At 42.3% G+C, this 22,664-nt stretch overlaps 2 protein-coding genes and 1 long non-coding RNA gene across 10 annotated transcripts in view; 2 read left to right on the top strand and 1 right to left on the bottom strand.

Annotated features, from left to right (window-relative positions):
• Window positions 1-2,014: 2,014 nt before the first annotated feature.
• Window positions 2,015-22,664, bottom strand: part of LOC104937500 (vang-like protein 1) — a 55,809-nt gene continuing 35,159 nt past the window's right edge. For 7 of the 8 annotated variants that reach the window (XM_019255461.2, XM_019255462.2, XM_027291663.1 and 4 more), the window contains 5 exons: window positions 22,354-22,529; window positions 9,612-9,772; window positions 5,462-5,609; window positions 4,454-4,688; window positions 2,015-4,361 (listed from right to left, as the gene is read on the bottom strand). In XM_019255461.2, the coding sequence (XP_019111006.1) occupies window positions 4,101-4,361; window positions 4,454-4,688; window positions 5,462-5,609; window positions 9,612-9,772; window positions 22,354-22,529 (981 nt within the window). In that variant the 3' untranslated portion in view covers window positions 2,015-4,100. The remainder of the gene's footprint in view (window positions 4,362-4,453; window positions 4,689-5,461; window positions 5,610-9,611; window positions 9,773-22,353; window positions 22,530-22,664) is intronic. The other variant, XM_027291664.1, reaches the window with a different exon arrangement.
• LOC113748317 (uncharacterized) lies at window positions 11,514-13,599 on the top strand. Its single transcript, XR_003464275.1, has 3 exons — window positions 11,514-11,862; window positions 13,116-13,306; window positions 13,410-13,599. It is a non-coding gene; the product is annotated as an uncharacterized LOC113748317 (long non-coding RNA).
• LOC113748316 (DNA-directed RNA polymerase V subunit 1-like) lies at window positions 13,728-15,530 on the top strand. The gene is made up of 5 exons (XM_027291669.1): window positions 13,728-13,898; window positions 14,015-14,138; window positions 14,227-14,346; window positions 14,436-14,759; window positions 14,868-15,530. Exons 4-5 carry the CDS (start codon window positions 14,584-14,586, stop codon window positions 15,337-15,339), a joined length of 648 nt encoding a protein of 215 aa, XP_027147470.1. The 5' UTR covers window positions 13,728-13,898; window positions 14,015-14,138; window positions 14,227-14,346; window positions 14,436-14,583; the 3' UTR covers window positions 15,340-15,530.

The following is a 22,664-nucleotide window of genomic DNA, read 5'->3' on the forward strand; positions in this document are numbered from 1 at the left end:
GAGTGTTAGGCCTGAAGCCGGCCAAGAAGCTGGTGAATATGGAGATGCTGAGGAGGAAGTTAGGAATAAGAGAGGTGATAAAAGACAATTAAAGGACTAATCCACTGCTTCAACTCATATCTGGACCTGGTCACGTTGGAGGCAGCTTGTAGTTTGGTTGCAGGAACCAATCTTCATCGTCAATGGTAAACGGCAGTTGTTTCTATGGAAGTCAAGAATGGCCTGTGTTTGCGGACATTTTATTTGATTTATCTTGTGATCATAAGTCCATTATCTCAAAATCAAAAGTGTCATTCTTGATAACGGGATTGAGAAAAACAAAAATCCTCCCCTCGTTATATTGGTGTATTTAACACATCATGTCAAGAAAATATTGTTTTCTAGAGACAATGACATAATTATCCTGTTGTCATAAGAACACGACAGATGATTAACTGGATTTGGAGTGTAATGGGATAAAATTAAATTATTGGATCGACTGTAGTTCTCAATTTCCGTAGCATGAAATATTTTCAGGTGCAAATATATATATAAATTCATATTTAACCTTTAAAGTATGGAAGCCAAGAACAGCCAAGGCTGTGGACACCGTCTTATCTCGGGTCATTTTTCCTGGGGTGTTCCTTAGTTTCCATACTGAACAGTATTCAGGTATATTTATTTATTTATGTTTTCAGGGTCTGGATTAAAATGAAGCTATTTTAGTGGATTATCTGCATTTTTTAGATTACCAAACTATGTTACATATGCCTCCTTAATTTGGACCCCATAGGACCTCATTTTTCAATCCAGGTGCAGATTCAGGGGTTCATCATCAAACATGTTTGTATGAATGACATGACATGAATGTATCATGTCAAAATATTTTTAATAGATTATATTTATGGTTTATGAATCCTGGATTCTTCACCTGTCCTTTGGGAACAAACTGTGGTATTTAAGGATGGTTTTACCCCTTAAACCATGCAGTGTGTCTGAGGACATAATCCATTAGAAATACCTTAATTACAATCAAAAAGTAAATTATACCTTTAAAGTTTTTTTTGTGTGTTAAAATTTAAGGGATTTGCTTTTATAGTGTCAGGTGTGGGCTTATTTCTAAATGTACTAGTTTTAACAGAATCATCACAGAAATCATAGAAAGCCTCAACAGACCAGAATGCAATGCAGCTACAAGATAAGGTCTTTGTTTTTTTCGAGCATGCAGACGTAATTTTCCTGAATAAGTCTGATGGTAAAAACTTAACACCCATCTTCGACTGAAAGTGAAATCTTGTGAGAACTGAGAGGCATTCTGGGACATGTAGGAAACCACAAATGGATGTAAAAATAGAGGAGCAGTAACCCACAAACACAGAGTGCAACAGACTCGGTGCATTAGTTTTCACATGGAAGATATAAATGGATGAACGTGGAGGGTGTCTAAAGGTTGAAATCTCTGCAGCATCGCTGATTTACGTCCTCCATATTCATAATAAACCGTTTCGTGTGTTCTCACCAAATACCCAAAACATAAATGTGACATCTGGAGTCTATTTAAACCCACACAGCAGATCTGCAGTCAGAAAAAGTCCATTTACTGACGATACATTCGCATACAGCAGTTGTACAAATGTTCATAAAAAGGTTTATTTTTTTTCTTACAAATACTAATGCTGTGAGACTGAAACACGTCTTACATCGCGCTGTCACGTCTTCATCATGAAGCTGTCCAACAAAAAAAACAAACTGTGACAGAGGACTGTAACCTGGCAACAGCGTGACCGATGATGGTGGTAGTGGAGAGGAGAGGGGCGGGGTGGGGGGGGGGGGGGGTTACTGGAATGGCATACACACAAACATACAAACACACACACACACATACACACATGCTTGTTTACATAAATAGATACAGTGTAAAAACAGGAGGCACAGTCACATTGGGATCATACAAAGTCCATCTGTCAGCAGGTACAAAACATGACCAGTGGCAGGTATTTAAAAAAAGAAAATAGCAAAAGTGTTGTTTTTTTTCCTTTAACAGAATTGCTAAAAATGAACAATATCTTTATGTTTTGTATGAAAACATGTTGCTGCCGCCCTCAGGCAGACAGTGTGTTAATATTAGGTTCACCAGCCAGGGGGCAGTAGGGGACAGCCCTGCTCATAGACACAGAATGTGTTACTATGACACATTTCTTTCTTGAGCGTGATTCTCTTTTACCACTTTGTTAAATTTACCAGATCGGCTGTGACGTGGACAGAGTAATCAAACGTGAGCGCCGACAGGATCGTTTAGCTTAGTTTAACTCTATTTGTCTGGCTTTTTTTTTTTTTACGAGACAGAAAAGAAATCCCCTCTGAGCCTTCCAAGTGAAGTGCCTGACCTCGAGGGATTCACCGGGAGCATTTTTGTCAGACAACAGAGGCGAGACGAGGGAGTAAAGGAAAACCAGACGGTCCAGTTGGGAAGGAGGTTCCGCCCTGCTGCTGCTGCTGCTCTCACTACTCATACACTCTCACATTGTCATCTATTATAGTGATACAAAAAAAACCCAGTGAGCCCCCGTAAGACGAAATCATACCTTAAATACCGTAAATTATCAAATAGTGGCCTCAGAGAGTCTCATGAGGTGTTCTACTTTGCCTTTTTACCCAAACGATGCTAAGCCACCATGAATGAAACCCAACACTTCCTCACAGAACTTTCACATCAAAAGTCTTGTAGCTCGGGGCGTCCTGGCAGCCCAACGGTTAAGTCTCTTTACCGCATGACACAAACATTTTTGGTTCGATTCCCAAACTGTGTTGCATGTCGCAGCCCTCTCCCTCTCTTCACTGTTGTCTTTCATACAAAGGGAAAAATTACCTTCTTTTAACATGAACATCAGGAAGCGTTGTGTTTTCTCGGTGGCAGTTTAATATCGATTGGGAGTACGGCAAAGAAGAAACGACTGGAATTAATTAGAGACTGAAAACTTATTTTCGTGCCAGAGCAGCAGAATGTTTAGTGTGACACGGCTCCGCTCATGCCCATTTAAACACCAGTTTGAAATGAGAATTTACGGTATTTTGATTCTCTGCTATGTAACACACAGAAGGGGAATTTGGTTTTATGTAATCAGTAGTATTTTTCATCTCTCCTCCTCGCCGTCTTCCCTTTCCATCATGTCAGGCAGATGCAGCGGACATAAAAGCCCTGAGAAGCTTACCGAACCGATGAGGCGGGGGCAAATGTTTTTGGGCATGAATCCACCTCTGAGCGTCTCTTTTGATCCAGCTCATTCTGTGTTTAACATGGCATGTGTGTGTTGTTCCCAAGTGTAGTGGAAAGAATTCAGATTTTGCCTCGTTGCACCCGGAGCTCAGGCGGCCCCTCTTTGGGTGCGGGAACTAGCACTCAGGGTGCTACTGTACTGTGTTTGTCGGCGGCTCTACAGATGTCCTGAAGCAGTGATGAGGAAAACAGCCTCTTTGAGCAGGCTGAGATCATGTTCCATCCTTTTTAGGCATATTCTTTTCATTTAGAAACATACATAAATGTGCATTTAATGCAAAGTCTGATTGAAGATTCATGTTTTTTGTCAAATGCGTCTAATTTGGTTTGAGACAAAGAAATCCATTTATTTCTCGGTTGACGTCCACCATCAGGCTTCAAAGATGAAAATCCAAGTCACACCATCGCAGTCCTTAGTGGTTTGTCTGTCCGTCCATCTGTCCCATGGACAACAATGTCTCTGCAGGGGTGTCAGAAACCTTGAATGTTCCCGTCATGTTTGGCTACAGCATCTCAAACAGAAAAAGAACGAGTGATTGTGTTGACACAAAAAGACACACGTGCATACACACACATACACACACGTACACAACCGTGTCCGAGGCGTCCGAGTCAAACCGCCTTCAGCGCGATCCCACCTCCATTCTTTTCTTTTGTTTTCATCCGAATCAAACATAAAAAGATCAATATATTCAAACACGTGTGTAATATATATAGATTCATATATAATATATAAAAATTCCAAAAAAAAGGTAAAAATAAAAACTGCAAACCCAAAATGAAAACATTTGAGAGCAACGAAACAGGGCGAGGAATTAAAAAAAAAAAAAAAAAGTTTGGAGTCCTACACGGAGGTTTCAGACTGTAGCCGCAGGACAAACTTGTGTGATTTGGGGTCGATGTATTCCTCTGACATCTGGATGTACGGGATCTTCTTCGCTGTCACCACCAGGCTGAAGTCCACACACTTCAGCACGAAAACGGTGCCGTCTTTCAAGCCACTGGTGACCGATGCTTCGCTGATCAGCGTCCACTGGCGGGCTAGCCAGTGGTCCCGGCTGTACTGCAGGGTGGGACCCGGGGTCAGGTAGCTCTCCAAGAATGCCTGGACACGAGGAAGATATAAAAAAACATGAAACCCCTGAACAAACCCTGAATGCAAACATAACCGCTGTGCGTTAAAGTCCGAGGTCTGACCTTGGGCGTCATGTTATTGGTGATGCAGAAGGCCAGATGCTGCTGGATGCTCTCCATGCTGTGGCAGTGCTGCTGCTTGGTGGTCCTCAGGTACTTCTGCAGGGCGCGAGCCATGGACGGGAAGATGGCTTGTGCTGCCTCTCGCGGGTCCATCACGTCCCCTGGAGCCTTCTTCTGCTCCTCCTCCTGCATGCGCTTGATATGTGTGAACGCCTCCTCGACTGCCACCACCAGGCTGTGAGGAAACACAGAATAAAAGTTTGTGTCTACTGATGGAGACATTACTCTTAGGTCACAGGGTGGGGCGATATGAGTCCCAACCAAGAATTACAATAGCTTTATTATAGCCCACCCAAAAGATTACTAGATGTTTGACATGCACAATCCTGCTGGATTTCATTTATTCAGCTGCTGTCTCTCCCATCCACCCAGTCCCCTGATTGCCATAGCAACCCTCCATGGACTAGAGGCACCTAATAACTGATTTTTTGGTGGCAGGATTAAGATGCAAACACTGGCATACCATCACTAACCATCAGCTGTCTATTTACAACATCTAGCAGACACAGAGCAACACCAGCATTCATTCGGAACTGTGTCTCCTAGTCCAATATTAACTATCTTTTAGCTTGGTTTTGGTCTCCACCAACACTTTAGGGCTCTTTAGCTGCTTTGAAAGCTGCACTATGTTCAACAACTGTGTCTGTTAGATGTTTGGTGTTGAGTAGGTTGTGTACACTGCCTTCTGTATCTGTAAACGATGCTATGATGCTATCTAAAACCAAAACAATGAGCTGAAAGATGCTAAAACGGTGAGAATTCCTTGTGGGTCGTGTGACGCCTTTCACATACAAGTGTTCATGTTATCCATTCATATTACATCTGGTTCATTAGTTCAGTTTGCTCTGGGCTGGTATGAGTGACTCCAGGCTGGAATAGAGGCAACCATCTGTTTTTGATGAGAGTGTGTTTAGTTAGTTATGGGTAAATAATTGGTTCTTTATTTACCGCGCTTTGCGCTTGCGGACGCGCCTCTCGTGCTCAGCCTCCTCGTAGTACAGCTCGTTGTGACTGGTGTCCCTGCGGCGGGCTGCTGCAGCGATCATGGCCCTGGACTGAGAGTGGGCCAGTCCTGCTGCAGCGTTGTTCCCCGGACCTGTCACGACAAAGATTAAGACAGGAATGGTTACTGTACTGTGTGTGTGTGTGTGTGTGTGTGTGTGTGTCTCGCAGGTAAAGTGCCGGTCACAGACTTAGAAACGAAGGTAAAGGAACAAAGAGGTCTTTGGTGATGACATAAAGTGCAACATGCTTTTAGAGTGGAGGGGTAGATTATTAATGCACATAAACCGCAGTCCATTTCCTTTTATCACTCGCAATATTAAAACCCCAGGAGCTGCTGTGGTTAGCCACACAAAGTCGTAATTTTTTTAATTGTTCCGAGCACTGTGATCATTGTAAAATCTAAAACACACTGCTCCCTCGTGCGGCTATTGATATTCAAACATTCCCTTTACTCTGCCACTCGGTGCCTTCAGGAGGAACGGGCCGTCCAATTAAAGTGTCTCAGGCCAACTTCAAAAGTTTACATTTTTGGAATTAGGCTAGGAGGGCTGCTGATGAACCCACGCCTGATGTTAATGCAGGTTAAAAGAAGGCAGAGCTGGTGAATTATTAATGCGGGGCAGGGATCGAGCATGAACGGAATAATTCATGGAAGGAGAGGAGGGAGTTTTCAACACACCCTGCTCTTAGTATCGCTGCACTTAGATGGGATTTATGGACGTGAATGTTATCCCGAAAGCCATATGTTGGGTGTCGGGAGTTGGCAAACTTTGAATTTTCACCCAGTGTGGAAGATTTAAAACGCCTTAAGAAAAATAAATCAAAGAAATAAAGTGAACGACAATCAGAGCCAAAAACTGTGCACAAGTAAAAGTACTTTGTCAGAACGCACACGTCTTTAGCTTAAATGTTTACGTTACAGCAGAGACCAGGGGGAGTAATTCTGAAGCACGATATGCTGCCTGTATATATGATTACACATTAACACAAGAGACATGCTCTGCTCTGTGTCAATTCAGTGCCAGCCAGTTCTCTGATGTACTGACCTCAGACCAGCGCTCACAACCGCAGCTCAATGGTTTTCTGCACTGTGGTCTGTTAATATTAGCTGCTGGTGCTGTTTAAAAGCCACACTCTGACAGTGGAAAAAGAAACAGGAGAGGATGTAGCTTCAGCCATTAGTGAACTATGAACAGCCATGTTCATAGGCATAGCTGGTAGGATAACAGCAAACCACCAGCTTCTTATTATAATGTGCACAAATGCATAAAATAAAAAACAGAAGTGGAGCGATTAATGTATCTAAATCTAAATATCTACTGAAGTAAAAAAGTAAGCTGCACTAAAACTACCGACAACAACAACAGCCAAAAACTGCAGTTCCTCAAACGTCCACTTGAGGCTGGCTCCAGAAGTGAGTCAGTCTCCATAAGTCCCCATGTTCAAATGTCCAACTTCGCAGCAGAAATAAACATGTTTACAGCCTGGTACAAAAAACAGTTTTGGTCTCTGTAGATAATTTCCCCGTTCATGACAACTGTACTGAGGGTGAATTTATATACAACTCACCTGTTCAGATTATATTAAGACTTAAAGTTAAAGCATGGATGCTTTCATTGACAGGTGGGTGTTGTTACAGATGGCTAGTCTGAGCAACCGAGTGCCATTCTGCGAATTTTAGATTACTCACAGATACAACATCCACTTTTTATACTGTCATTGAGTAAATGTAGCTCATTACTACCCATCTGAACACAATACACATTGTTCTGTAGATTCCCTTTTTATGTATGGATTAACTTTTCAAAACAATGCAAAAATATAGAAACATCTGAGTTATGATGTAAGCTAAATAACTGTCAGTTAACTTTAACAAACTGTGTGAATTGTGTAAAGAAACACACATAATGTTTATTGTATTTCATCTTTTTTTATTTCTTTTGATTTGTTTTTATGTAGGCATTCTAAATCCTCCATATCTTAGAGGTTTTCTTATTTTTTATTTGCAGGGATTCATTTCTAATTCCCAATATCTCGAGCTAAGAAACCAATGTGCAGACCAAATAGCGTGTCAGGCATCATAAAATCACCTGAACCAATTTGGCTGCAGTGTAAATGAGTGTTATGGCTGCTTTGTGCTCAGGGCTTCACCACTCTTTAATCAAGGAAAGATTATTGTCTGTCCCTGAGTTCGACTTATTTATTACAGAGGTGGTGCGGCTGCAGAAAGAAAAGAAAGGCTGGGAAGTAAAAAGACAGGAGAGACAGAGGGAGACGGAGAGGTCCCTGAGCAGCTGCTGCAGGATGAAAATGAAGCAGGATGAGACACGAGAGAGAAATGACAAGACCGGCAGCGTAATAGCTATTGATTTATCAGCCATCTCCGCCACGGTCTCCCACTAAACATTTGAGAGGAAGCAGAAGACAGGAGGGAGACAAATGGAGACAGAAAAAAAAACAAGGACTGAGTCTAGTGCAGATAAGTGAAGCTCGAGTACACTTAAGGGAGAGCAATAATTTAATAGAGGGTTTGTGTTACATTCTACCAGCTGTTGTAAGGAGGGCTGAACTTTTCCATCAACCTGTGGCATGCAAAGAGTGACGAGTGAGCGTGCGAGGCAGTCGGACGGTTCATCCAGTGACTTTACTTCTGTGTAGAAAGGAGGCTTTCATTTAGCTTCAAAGACGTATAGATAGAGCGTCTACACAGTGCACAACAGCAGTGTGAACGTGCTTTGTTTAGGAGCCGTGTCGCTTTCACTTACTGTCGAAGAGGTAGGCTTTCAGTTTAGCTCTTAAGACATCTTAGAAGGTTAGCATCAGTGTAGAGAGACACACGAGAGGAGAGAGTCAACATTTCTGCTGAGAAGTTGCTCAAATCTCATTCCGACCTGCTCAAAAGGTACCAGAGGGGGTACTGAGGCAGGTTTCAAATAACCACACCTGTGTTTTTGAATTTTTAACTACAAATCACCTGCGCTCTATATATGGCTGTCGACAATTTTCTAATTACACGTCCACAGATCAGTTTCCTTCCTTCCAGGCAGCCATTTGAAAACTGTAGAAAAAAACTGTAACTTGCAGAGACTTGAGACGTGTTTTAGACGGTAAAATGGTAAATAAAAATCTGTGTAAAGAAGTTGTTTCTCTCATTCCAGCGTCTCAGATGAATTCAGTCTTGAGGTTTTTTAACGTCATGTTGAAATAAACGCAAATGAATCAATATGAGCGAAAGAAATAAATGCAAAACCTCAATTAAATGATTGTCACCTGTGATGTTAACGATGATGTGACTGTTATTTTAATAATTTAAGATATTTTAAGCCATATTTTGGTTCCAGCAAATGTAAATATTTTCTGGTTTTCTTCAGTTTTGTTCTGTTGGTCAAACAAAACAAACATTTTTATGAAACGTGAACTGGTGATCAAATGATGAACTGATTACTGAAGAACACTGAGAGTGATTTTAATTGATAATGAAAATCTGTAGTTTCAGCTTAAGCAGCGTTACTGTTGCACTGAAACAGGAAAGCTCCAAGTTGCTGAAAGGTGACTGAAATCAACAGAAGAATCGAAAAATTTGTGGAAATGATGTTAACTATATGCAATTTGTTGTTGGTAGGCAAGAACAGACAAAACCACCAACATGAGAGAACAAAATTAACTAAAGTCTAAATCATAATTTAATAAGTTAAAGACAGAACGTGTTGACTGTTACAGAGTGTAAAGCCCTGTGAGACTAATTGTGAACTGACTTGAAATTAAATATAAAATAAAAACAAGTTGTCAGGCATATATTTTTGTGATTTCAGTATATTTTCAGCTCCTCAAATGTGAGGATTTTATTTGTCATGTGGTAGTAAAATTAACGCAAGTAGTTTGAATACATCACCTCGGACTCTGGGGAAAAAAATCCAATTTCATAGAGACTAAAGGCCTAGTTGTGAAAATAATTGAATTAGATTAGATTTCATGTATTTTGCCCGAGAAGACCAGCATTAGGATGAAAAAGCAGACCTTGAACAACATCAGAACACAGAGAAACCAGAGCACAGACAAAGACAACATATAGTTTAAAGACCATCCCACTCACCCTCAGCTGGGGCTGCTGGGAACTCACCATCCACGTTGTAGACCTTGAGGCCGGCCAGGTGCTTGGCTGCGCGGGACTTGGAGGCAGAAAGCAGCGCCGGGTTATGGACTGGGAAGTCACAGTAGTAGTGCTCTAAGATGGCCAGAGCTGCCCGCTGAATGCTGAAGAGGAGAAAAGGAGAAGGTTTAGCCTCAGGAATGATTTCAGTTAAAATTCAGGTAGCTCTTTGCCGGTATGAGAGACTGAACTCTGAAAAAAAAGGGAGAGAAGAATGTGAGAAACCTTATCCACAGGACGTTTTTTACTTGTAATACCCAATACCAGGAAATCCCTGCGGTAACTCTACACTGCTTCTTGCTGAATACAGAAAAGCAGTAAAAAGATAAGAGAGGGCAAAAACAGGATGAAGTATTAGCCCAAAGACCTTTTTTTCTTTTTGGCTTTCTTTGCAAGCCTGCTACGACTGAAAAAAATCCTTCCTGTATATTTCAAGGATAGCAGGTGTCTGAGTGGTAGCAAGGAGAGGAAGATTTTTAAGAGTCTCCTCATATCAACTCAAAACCAACAGGATAAAACATGAAAGAAAAGAAAAAGTACAGCTGTAAAAAAGAGAGCAGGGGAAGGACAGAAGGTGACGCTGGAGGAGGAAAGGAGATGACAAACGAGAGCTAAAAGATCTAACGGTAATACCTCACTTCATGCCTTAGAGGGAAACTCCCTGAACGCTGTGAGGCTAAAGCCATACAAAACACAGAAGGAATAACATTTTTCACACAGCTAGAAGATAAAATATAAGCGAACTACTAAAAAAAATGACACATGGGTGCCAACAACAGGAAGGGAAGACGGACGAGACACAAGATGATCCAACAATTCACTAGAACTTCATTAGCTCCTGACTGTGAACTGCAAATCAGATTCCTGCATTTCTTTTTGCTCTTCTTCTTCAATATCCATTTCTAGCATGTTAACTCTTTCCCAAACCAAACCACCAACACTTAAGATCCACGTTTAATGTGGATTTGAGCATCAAACCGCAAAACATACTGAAGTTTGGAGCAGAACAGATTATGACTCCTTGCGGTTTTCTGCCGTTCGCGCTCAACAACAACAGCCTCAGATCTCTGAGCTGCAGTGTGATGGTTGCCATAGTTGCCGCATGCAAACTGACAACGGAGACAGAGGTGATGTTTGAGGTGATGAGAGAAGGGGTGAGACACAAGAGAGAGGGAATAAACCAGTCAGAGATTGGTGTGTGTTCCTGATCAGCACAGATCCTGATCCTTCACACTGTGGATCAGACAGCGTGCCAGGTCTTGTTACTAAAACACTATTAAACTGTACACAAGTCGGGTGTTGTCACGTTATAGGACATAAATCATTGAGTCTTTTATCATATACTGCCTCCGTTTTCCTGTAAGTGAGCTGCAAGAGATTATGTGTACTTTGAAAAGAAGATTTAAAACGTTCTTCCTCTCATGAATGAGCTCAATTCAACACACTCTGCTATGACCCACATCTAACGTTAGATTGATATTGTTGTCTATTGCTGACACAGCTAACCCACTTCATGACTTAGGATACTGTTACACAGTGTTTAAGCATTTACTACGGTCATGTCACTGCTATCGACATAGTTTAGCAAAGACTTTCACATTAAAACACAGAACTATAAAATGGTTTTAAAGGTATAGTGTGAAAGATTTAGCAGTATCTGGTAGTGAAATTATTACGAATTGAACTCAACAGTGCAAAAAGTCTGTGTAAGCATACCCACTCTATATGTAGATATAGAAGGCTAATTCTAACATAATACACTAAAAACATAGTTATACTATATATATACTCTTTCAAATAATGGACAGGACATGGTTAGCGTAGTGTAGCTCGGCATACAGACTGGAAACAGCTGTAATGATGAACATGTTGGATTTGGTTTATTTAAGACACAAACAAATATTTAAAAAACAACAATTCTGGGCATCTTTCAATCCCGTCATGACAACAGGTTCTGTATCACTAAGTGTTGTGCTGGATTGTGGTCAGTCCATCCTGAAAACTAAGAGAGACACACACACACTTTTGAGCAGAGAGTTGTTTGGAGAGATTTCTACACCCTGAATTGGAAAACTTCCACATTCGAAGGCCCCTTCTCACTACTAAGCCTACCATACTAAACCTGTGAAGATCTAACCCTGAAAAATGTCACTGTGGCCCAGCCCCCACACTGCAGATGCCTCTGGAGCATCAGGTAGGAAGACTTAACACCCGAAATTGAATATAGCGCTAAATCTATCTACTTTAAAAACACTGACATAAATTTGCTCTACCAACAAGCCTAAATGCTCTCACGTGCTTTTTGTAAATGCATATACTATTGTTAGTCAAGGCCAGTGTTGGTTAGGGCAATGATTTGATCTTCTGAAACCAGTAGGCTGGTTTGTGTACAGGAAATGAGAAAGGAGGACATTCAAACAATGAAAACATTTTTGGATCAAATATAAAAAGCTATCAGGAACCAGAAAAATACATTATAGATAGAACTCTTTTGGTGTTTTGTAGTGACAACATGAGTTTGTCTTATCCAACCTTGGACATTTATCATGCTGTATGTCATCCCAAACCTTTATCCGAGTCATCTTATACTAACCTTTCTAATAATGGGCTCATGGGAACTCAACACTCAGACCAGTAACCATTATTGTAACTTTAGGGTTCAACATTTTGGGAAATAAGATGTTAAATCATTGGATTTGGTTGCTCATCATGTTGGATTTGGTTGGTTTAAGACACAAACAAATATTTAAAAAACAACAATTCTGGGCATCCTTCTGTTATGACCCGATATAGAACCTGTTAGGACAACAGGTTCTTTATCACTAAGTGTTGTATTGTGGTCATTCCACTCTGAGCACTGAGACAAAGACTCACTTTTGAGTCAAGAGTTGTTTGGAGACATTTATACATTCCGAATTTGAAAACGTCCCAAGTCTGAAGGTCCTTCTAAACCATAAAATCTAAAACTGACCTTGAAAAATGTCACTGTGGCCCAGCTGCCAGACATTAGATACCTCTGGAGCATCAGGTAGGATGGCTTAACACCCAAAATTGAACATAGTGCTGAATGTTGATCTGTTTTGAAAACACTGAGGAGACAAATTTGCTCCTAACCATCCAGCCTAAAGCTGCTCATTAAACATAATACAGGACAGAGCAGCTCACACATGCTGTACAATAAAGGTTTTAATTCTTGTAAATACAGTTAACCATATGGCATTTTGACTCAAGGCCAGTTTTGGTTAGGACAATCATTTGATCTCACCCATCTTTTATGTTTAAATTCATTCACTGAAAATGGGAGATAATCAGAAGTGTTTGATGCATTCTTTAGCACATGGTCTGGTGGTGTGTGTTTGTTCATGTTGTGTGAACTGAATGACCCTCACAGACAGAACACCTGAACTTCACGTATTTTCTCTCCATGTTCATTGTCTCTCCTCACAGTCACACCGACAGCACCTGAACTTGAGGCAGGTGAAGTTCTGTCAAGTGGGACTTGCAGTTACTCCATCCTGGAGTTCATTGGTGAAGGCTGCTTTGGCAAAGTGGCCCAATGCCAAAGGCTCCATGCAAACGAGGCAGTCGCTATAAAGATCCTCAAAGACACTGAATATATCCAGGACACAGAGAATGAGGTATAACTTTGGACCGCTTCTTATGACATACAGTTACATTCTCTTTCTGTAACCTCCGTCAGAGTACGTACTTTAACTGATTCATTCTTCTCTCTTCTCCCAGGTGTCCATGTTAGAACACATCCATGTTCTCAATCCAGACCACACTAACGTGGTAAAGTTCTTTGAGTGTTTTTATTACATGGGACAGACGTGTCTGACATTTGAGATGCTAGATCGTAGTCTCTATGATCTGCTCTTAGAACAAAACTGGAATCCTCTTACTGTCAAAGAGGTGCGACCAATAGCACAGCAGATGTGTATCATTAAAAATGGAACCAATTATCTATTGTTCATATAAATTAACAAACCTAACCCTAAACCTTACAAAATAACACTAAATCCCAAACTTGTATATCTTTATTGTTCTGTCCTTGCAGATGTTGGTCGCTCTTGATGCCCTCAAGGGTCTTGGTGTCCTGCACGCAGACATTAAGCCTGACAACGTAATGCTTGTCGACCAGCAGGACCAGCCCTTCAGGCTCAAACTCATAGACTTCGGTGAAGCCATTTTTGTCTAGCCTGGGCTAGAGATTCAGCCAGCAGGATACAGGTATCTTCATCTTTTAATCTAGCAGATTATTAGTATTTTTACTAAATGTCCACATTGTTCTCTTTCTCGTCAAAGATTGCAAACAGATTTCTCATCTTCTTGTTTTCCCTCTTCAGGGCTCCAGAAGTTGCTCTGGGCCTGCCCTTCACTGAGTCTATTGATGTGTGGGGAGCTGGCTGCGTCTTGGCATTCGTCTACCTTGCTGAGAACCTCTTCCCTGTCCATTGTGGCTATCAGATGGTAGGTCAGCTACCTCCATATCCACAGGCAAATGGGGACTTTATGCAAATGATGTTGTCAACTGACGTGATTATTTGTTTGTCTGCAGATGAAGCACATGGTTGAGGTGATTGGTCAGCCAGAGGACCACCTGCTCTGTGCCGGCCAGTTCACAAAGTGCTTCTTCAGTCAGGAGGAAGCTGTCGATGGTCCAGCATGGAGGCTTATGGTAGAGTAGCCATGTTCTTTGTTTGAGTTGATTAAATAATTTTATTTGAACTCTTTTAAGTAGTTCTCATACATATTGTGTTCCTTCAGACACCAGATGAATACACAGTTGCCAATAACATTGCACCAGAAGAAAAGAGCAGTGATACCAACCTGCCCAGCTCGCTGGATGACCTAGTTGATGTAGGTACTCTCTGATGGGTTGTAAGAGTAAATACTGAACTGAATCTGTTTCCACATGCAGGTCTATCCAAAAGAGGACAATAATGAATTTGAGGACAGAACGGCGTTTATCGACCTCCTGAAACAGCTGCTGCATCCTATTGGGGATCAAAGAATCTCTCCCCATCAGGCTCTGCATCACAGTTTCTTTACCATGTCGCACCTGACTGAGCTCCCTGACAGCAGTGACTAGTAAGTGACCATGTGTCTGGTAGTAAATATCTCTTGAGGGGTTGGATGGATTGATGGCTTCATTGATTAATTGACTGATTCACTAATTGACTGTCATACTTGTTCCAGTCTGACCACCTCCAGAGCTCTGATGAGTTGCTGCCCAATGGAGGAGTCGGATCCAGCTGCCTGGTCTGAAGGAGAACTGCCCAACATCTCTGATGACGAAGATCCAGCTGCCTGGCCTGAAGGAGAACTGCCCAACATCTCTGATGAAGAAGATCCAGCTGCCTGGTCTGAAGGAGAACTGCCTAACGTCTCTGATGACGAAGATCCAGCTGCCTGGCCTGAAGGAGAACTGCCCAACATCTCTGATGACGAAGATCCAGCTGCCTGGTCTGAGGAAGAACTGCCTAACGTCTCCTGTGACAGAGAGCCATCAGACTGGTCTGCTGAAGGACTTGCTATTGTCACCTGTGTCAGAGAGCCATCAGACTGGACCTCTCATGAAGGACAGTCCCTCTCCAATGATGAAGACCTTAACCTTTGGTCTTCGGATGGTAAAAACTTGCTGGACAGTTTTCGCAAGTTCTTTGGCTGAGTTGTGGTAAACTTTAGTTGCAGCTGCCGCCCCACTGTGGAGGACTGATAACATGTATATATGTATTTTTTGATAAACTGTGGCACTGTTACATTTTCGGAATTTCTAAGGGAGAACTGCCCAACGTCTCCTGAGCCATCAGACTGGTCTAATGAACGACTTGTTATTGTCACCTGTGACCAAGAGCCATCAGACTGGGCTTCTGATGAAGTACTCGCCATTAGACTGCCATATATATTCTGTATATATTTTTTGATGACCTTTGGCACTGTTACATTTTTGGAATACACTTTTACACGTTTACCATCTGGGGAACAACTGCCCAACGTCTCCTGTGACGGAGAGCCATCAGACTGGACTTCTGATGGAGCTCAACCCAAAGACTTTGCAGATGCAGCACTTTCTGGGTCTTCTCATGAAGAACAGCACCTCTCCAATGATGAAGACCTTAGTCTTTGGTCTTCTGATGGAGCACTGCTGCAGCCTCAGCTTCCTCTGGTGGAAACTTGCTGAACAGTTTACGCTGCGCGTTAAACTTGAGTTGCTGCTGTTGCCCCGCTGTGGAGGACTGACAACACCTGATAAACTGTGGCACTATGACATTTTTTTAATACACTTGTTTTTTGGCAATGGTGTCTCAATCATCATTTACCATCACTCATCATTTTACACTCTCTTCTCTCCACTCTTCTGATTATTGCAATCTTTCTCAGTATCTCATTCATCAACAAGAAAAAACCTGAGCAATTTGTTCTGTGATTATACTTTTAGTTCACTTTAAATACTGATTTTGCCAATAATATAGTAATTGCCTATAAATCTCAGCCACCATCTTCTTCTTCTCATTCTTGATTAACAATCATTTTAAATTATTTTGGATGTTTCTCTATAGCATGACAACCTGCCATTGATCTTATGAATGGCTTCTGTGAATTTTATATGACGGATATCCGTCGTAGCAACACAGAACTTTAACCCATGTAATCAGCTCACATCAGTGTTGTTTCCAGATGCTGTAGGCAGCTGTTTTAAATAATGCTAAACCCACCGTACACTACACGCACAAAACCGAACAGCAGACATATTTACTTAGTCCAGACTGAAAAAAAAGAATGAATATGAGACTTAGATCCATCTGGAGTACACTACGACTCCACTGTTTGCTAACAGGTTCAGTCAAATTAAAATCAACACTAAAATGAAATGAAATATTAAACTAGCAGATTAGTTTTGAAAGGAATGATTCACAGTGTGAAGCACCCGCAGGGATTCGGTGGCTGCTACAACTTTGTTGTAAAGCCAGAAAAGCTCAGTTCCTGTGACCTGCATTTGGTTGCCAGGAGGACAGCAGATGCTGTCTGTGTGTAACTGTGTGGATTTATCCATTACTGTGTCATTCTTTCAGGCCATGTGGAGAGCAAATTCAATATTCATCAACAAGAACACTTGATGGTAGCATGCGCTTCATATTAGGCCAAAGAAGGATCACAGTGTGACCTCTGACCCACAGATGAAAGCACTCTATGACGACTTTCTGACCTTGTGTAACTTCCATTACTTCCTCGGAACAAATCATACATAACGTGAAGGCACGATTTGAAATGTCACAGGCGCATGTCGTTCATTCTCACTGCTCTGCCATCCGGAGATAGTCACATGTACGAGAGCTGACAGTGGCATCAGGACAGGCTAACAGAGTTACAAGACAGATGTTTACAGGCTAAAAATACTCGACTTGTGAAGATAGCTGTCTGGCAATGTTGATCTGCATCGGAAGAAAATGAAGAACCAAGAGTGGAAGAGAGTAAAAGACAATCAATGTCCCTAAAATGGCCAGATTGAATTCTCGTTTCTAAATTTAAATTAAGGAATTTAAATATCATATCTATAAATCTTTTTAAGACTTAATTCAAATCCACATTCTCAGTTTGTTAGTGTCCCTGTATCTGTACACTGTTACTGTAATTGCTCCCCGGCTTTCCCAGAGGTAAACCATATGATTTCAGCAACAGTGCGTCACTCAGCAGACAGAACCCTATAAGAAAACAAACACATTATAGAGTGTTGATTATGTAGCGAGGCTGGAGCCGGAGCTCATTTCCGCCAAAGGGGAAGAAAAGAGTGTGATAGCAACTCCCTTGGTTGACTCAAGGAACCCGGACAGCCCTCTCTTGTATTGAGCCTTTTAGAGGCACTACAGACAGGACCATTGTTCAGTGGCCACTTGCGTAAGTGCTGAGTCAGAGTTCCTGCCACTTCTCAACATCGATCAATTATTAAGCCGGGCAAACACGACAAAACCGAAGCAGCTCGACCAGCCTACGTAGCCTCGTCTAGGGAGGGAATAAATCAGTTTCCGTTGAGACCAAGGTAGTTGACCATTGCCTTCTCTGATGTTGCTACTCAGGACTGACCAGTCAGGGAATGTAAACTGGAAAGTCCCCAGCTGTGAATGTGTTTAACCCCCACCCCCTCTGCAACAACTCTCTCTAGCTGTAAGGAATGCATTCATATTCAGCCTGTCTGGTCTGACAAAGGGACAAAAAAAGACTTCCTCTGGCCCTCAGATTGGCATCAAAGGCCAGGCAGACAGAGACAAGCCATCAGGGCCCCAGGGCCCAGGCTGGGTCTCCATTATGATAAGGTGAAAGATGGATGCCAGAAAACCAGAGACGTGAGCAGCAGGCGCTGCCTGATAATAGAGGAGATACACGAGAGATTTGTTTGTGGCTACATGTGCATGGATCTGTCATTTGCATGTATATGCTGCAGTTACGCACGCACTCACACACACACACATGCATCTATGTTTGTGCATGTCCACGCATGTGTGTCAGGCTGACCAGATGCTGTGCTCCAGTCTGCAGGGAGCGCTAATTAGCTGTGTGTTTACAGTCACAGACAGACAACAGAGCGAGGCCAGGCCTGCTGCCGGCCAAGCAGGGATGAATGGCATAGCTTAGGACAACACCCCCAAGGCAGGCAGCTAACACACCAACCAACCAGACCATTACAAACACACACACACACACACGCTCTTGTCTGACCTGTTTCTACCCATGTAAAATCAAAAAATCAATCCACTTTACAGCCTGTCCAAAGTTCTGCTCCACAGCGTGTTTTCACATTTGATCCCATTAACTACAAATGACATGTTACACATTACTGTGGCAGTATTATAATATCTCTAACGTATCTTACTGTAGTCATTCAGTAACGTGTGTGAGTGTGTGTGCTAGATCTTTTGATTTTAATGTAGAGCGTGCTGAGTTTGCCCCGTGTATGAAACATGCTGTAACGTTGCTCCAGGTTTTTTTATAGACAGATTTTTTTTACATCCAGGAACAATGAAACATAATCTTTGCACACCTTCATACAGGTGATAGCTGCATGGAAGCATAAATAAGCTCCTGCACACTGTCAACACTTTCAGACACTTCATAAAGCGGCTATTAGATCTTTACACTGAAAAATGTGCTGCTTAGTATGTATGCTGGGTACAACTCTTCATATCAAGATTGTTTGTTTGTGTTATTGGCTGATAGATTGTTGCAGATTTCTTTTAAAATCACAAATATCCAATCAGTTTACGTTTCATTTTGAAGACCTTTAACTGTTACCCCAGTATCAGACTTCGCTCTGCGCTGCTTGATGTGGCTGGTTGCAGCGTCCCTCAAAAACAAAAACAGCCACTAGACGTTTCTGGGTAGCTTCGGGAACGCGCCGCAGTGCCTCTGCTGGAATGGCTGCAATCAGCTCCGGTGGGATTCAGGGGTCAGGCATGTGGCACGCCTGCTTCCTGTACTACTTACTTACTTCAAGGAATTGACTATTTATAGCAAACGGTTATACATTTAGATTGAGCAGAAGGGTGCTGATTCTGCTGGGAGAGCTAATCCACCCTTTAATGAACACATACAGAAACACTGAATCTTAGCCAACTCAGTAATACCAAGAATATATAGTACATAAAGAGTTGCTGTAAAACGTCTCACTCAGAATGTAATTTCACAATAAAAGAAATAATCTAACAAATCCACATCAACGCTGTTTATGTTATGTCGACTGATAGATGATTTTTGGGATTTTTTCAAATCCGGAAACCCAGTACAGGTCAGGCTATCACACCCGGGGATCAGGGCTGTCTGAACCCTTTATAGTTTTCAAGTCTCCAGCCATCAGCCACAATTCTACATTTGAAATGTGTTGGAACAATATATACAGATACTTCTACTATACTGCCCACTGTATTTACCCTTGCCATTATCTGTGTTTAATATTCAGCTTCATGTTGCTTGGCGTTTATCAGTTCTGTCCATATTGTTTATATCATCCCTTTTCACTATCACTACCCCGACTGTTTATTATTCTGCGTAGCCACTTATCTTTACATGTAACGTATAACATGCACTTCTCTACTGTTTGTTCAGATTGTTTACTGTGAGTGCAGGACACAAAGTATGAACGACTGCACATATAAAATTATAATCCATTCTATGATGACGGAGGTCCGTCTTTAAATCCTTCATGTGTTATTAGTTGCCCGTAAGCAACAGTGTATGAGGCTGTGTATTGATAGCAGCGAGGAACAAGAGAGCTGCTGTGTTTGGCTAAAAATGGGATCTTCCTGTTTTTCCTCAGAGACAGTAAGGTCATAAAAACCTGGTTGATCTAGTCTGTTTGTTTCCTACACACACACACACACACACACACACGTGTACACACACGTATGTGTGCACAGACACACACCTCTCCTTTCTATTATTCCCACATACATTTTAGGATTCTTCAACACTACCCTCCCATTAAGTATTAATCCCTCGTTCTCTATTCTCTCTTTGGCTCCCTCCCGTAGCGTCCTCCCTGCCTCAGTCTCCTGGGTCTTCTCCCTCTGTACTCCACCCCTCTGTCTGTAGCTCTTTTCTGAGAAGTTTCCTTTTCTGAAATCTTCCCCACCCTCTCCTTTTTTCCTCCTGGCACGATTTCCTCTTCCCCATCAGCCACTTTGTCTGCGCGCCTTCTTGCCTCTGCATCGTCTTTCTCTGGCTTAACATTCAGTCTCTCGTTCTCACTGATCACCGCTCTTCTCCTCCAGGCACATCCCTCAGTTTCTTGACTTTCCTGAGTCTTTCCTTCCTCACATCTCCGACTGTGTAACCAGTGACTTCCCTCTTCCTTCCCCATCTCTCACTTGAGGTGTCCCAGTTTCTATCCTTCCATTTCATCCGCTTTCATCCCCGCACTTTCTCCTCATCTATCCCCCGGTAGCTCACGTCAACCTAGCTCTCTATACCCTGCCATCTTGTCCCTTCCTCTTCCTCTTTCTGTCTTCATCTCTACATGCGCAGGTCACCTGGGTATTTACTGCTATCTTTCTCTCAATGCTTGCAGCATCCTTTAATGCCCCTGCAGTCATCAGAAACACGCCAAATATGTAAGACACGCATCTAAATATGCATCTACATGTCTTTTCATCCTAAATTACAAAGGGGAGATAATTCCCCTCTCACTCCTTCTGATACAGAAATGTTTCACACCTTTTGGCCATATTTTTTCACCCGTGTCAGCTTCAGCTAGAAGCCATAAATCTTCTCTGTACGTTGTCAGTAACAAGCCTGAACAGCCAGTCTTTTACCAGACATTAAAGGATGAATCTGTCATTATTCTGTATTTGTCTTACAACAAATCCCATAAAAAGACAAAAAAAACAAAAGAATTCTGGTGTAAACAAAGGCTTATATATCTTATTCCTCTGTGCCTTAGAGCTCCACACATCAGTGAACCACGCTCCTGCACTGGATGACCTTCAATACGATGACTATGAGCACTGTGGTTTATTTTGACTCACTGCTCCCAAATACTCAATACAAAAGCACCAAATGTGGATTAATCCGCAGCCTAAAAACAGTCCCTGAAGAATCCTGTTTGTTTGATAAAAACTAGTATAAATATTATAACGTTTCATTTCTGTTGAAACTGTTTGAGAGAGCTGTGAGGATGTAGTTTGTGCTGCTGTTGAACTACACTACTGTCCTCATTGAGGATTTAGATTACTACAACCTCCGAAATGATCATCGAGCTGAATCAACAGCTCTCTAAAACAAAAAAAGCAAACATGAAAACATTCATAAAGGGTCAGATTTATTCCAGATGCGGTACATGTTACCCCACTGCTCATCGAGCTCCACTGGCAACCTGTAGCAGCCTACGTTAAATTCAAATCTCTAATGCATGCTTACAAAGTAGGTTCTGCACTCCACCCACTCAAATGCCCAAACATGTTACCTCCTCCATTGAACCACGCCTGGCTCTGCCACCCGTACGCTCAGGACAATCCAAACTTTTCTCGTATGGTGTTCCCCGTTGGTGGAATGTCTTACTAGTTTCTACCAGATCAGGGGCGACCCTCTCTAGTCTCTACCTCTAAAAACCCCCTGAAGACCGCCAGCTCTTCAGAGAGGACCACCTCTCCAACACTACCAACAAGTGGACATCATGTCCTTGTCACACTGTACCTTGACTGGTTCCCTTTTTTCTAAGTCGCTTTGGATAAAAGTGTCATCTAAATGACAAAATGTAATGTACACCCAGTAAACTGGCAGCTGAGTGTGTATGTGTGATTATCCTTTTAGAAGAGTCTGAGCACTCTGACAGGAAGAAAACACTGCAGGCACATTACGTAACATGAACGCTGTTGCTGCCGATCATTGTGATGAAAGACTAAATAATTGCCACTTCGTAGTAGTATAAACATCTGTGCAGTGTTCTGTTGTCTCAGGCCTCCAAACTCATGGATCTGTTACTCAGATTACCGGATACTTTTTCAACATCACAACAGAAGCACTTACCCCCCTCCGACAGGCTGATTTCTGTTTGAACAGTTAACTCTCGACAGCAGGACCGAACATTAGCGCAAATCCCTGAACACGTCTGCCATGTTTGCAGTAGATTTGAGGGTACATCGTCACATTTAAGGGAGAAAAACGCTGAGACCAGAAACTCTGCGCGTCTCACCTGAGCTGTCCCAGGTTGTATTGCCGTATCTCGCCGTCCGTGGAGCGCGTGACGCACGCGGAGAAGCACGGCTGGAGCTGCCGGAGCTCCAGCAGGACGATGGCCAGGTAGTGGATGAAGAGAAGGGCGTCCACCAGGGACACGGCGTACTGCACAATGCCCTGGTAGTTCTCGTCCTGGGAAACGATGAAAGTTGTCATTTGTACCAAATAATAATAATATGTACAATATTCGCACGGAATGCATGAAAATGCGGCGAGAAAACTAACAAAAACAAGCGTCCTGCAGGGGATTGTACACATGTAAGACTA

This window comes from Larimichthys crocea, chromosome XIX (assembly GCF_000972845.2).
Source record: "Larimichthys crocea isolate SSNF chromosome XIX, L_crocea_2.0, whole genome shotgun sequence".
In the NCBI taxonomy this organism is placed as follows: domain Eukaryota; kingdom Metazoa; phylum Chordata; class Actinopteri; family Sciaenidae; genus Larimichthys; species Larimichthys crocea.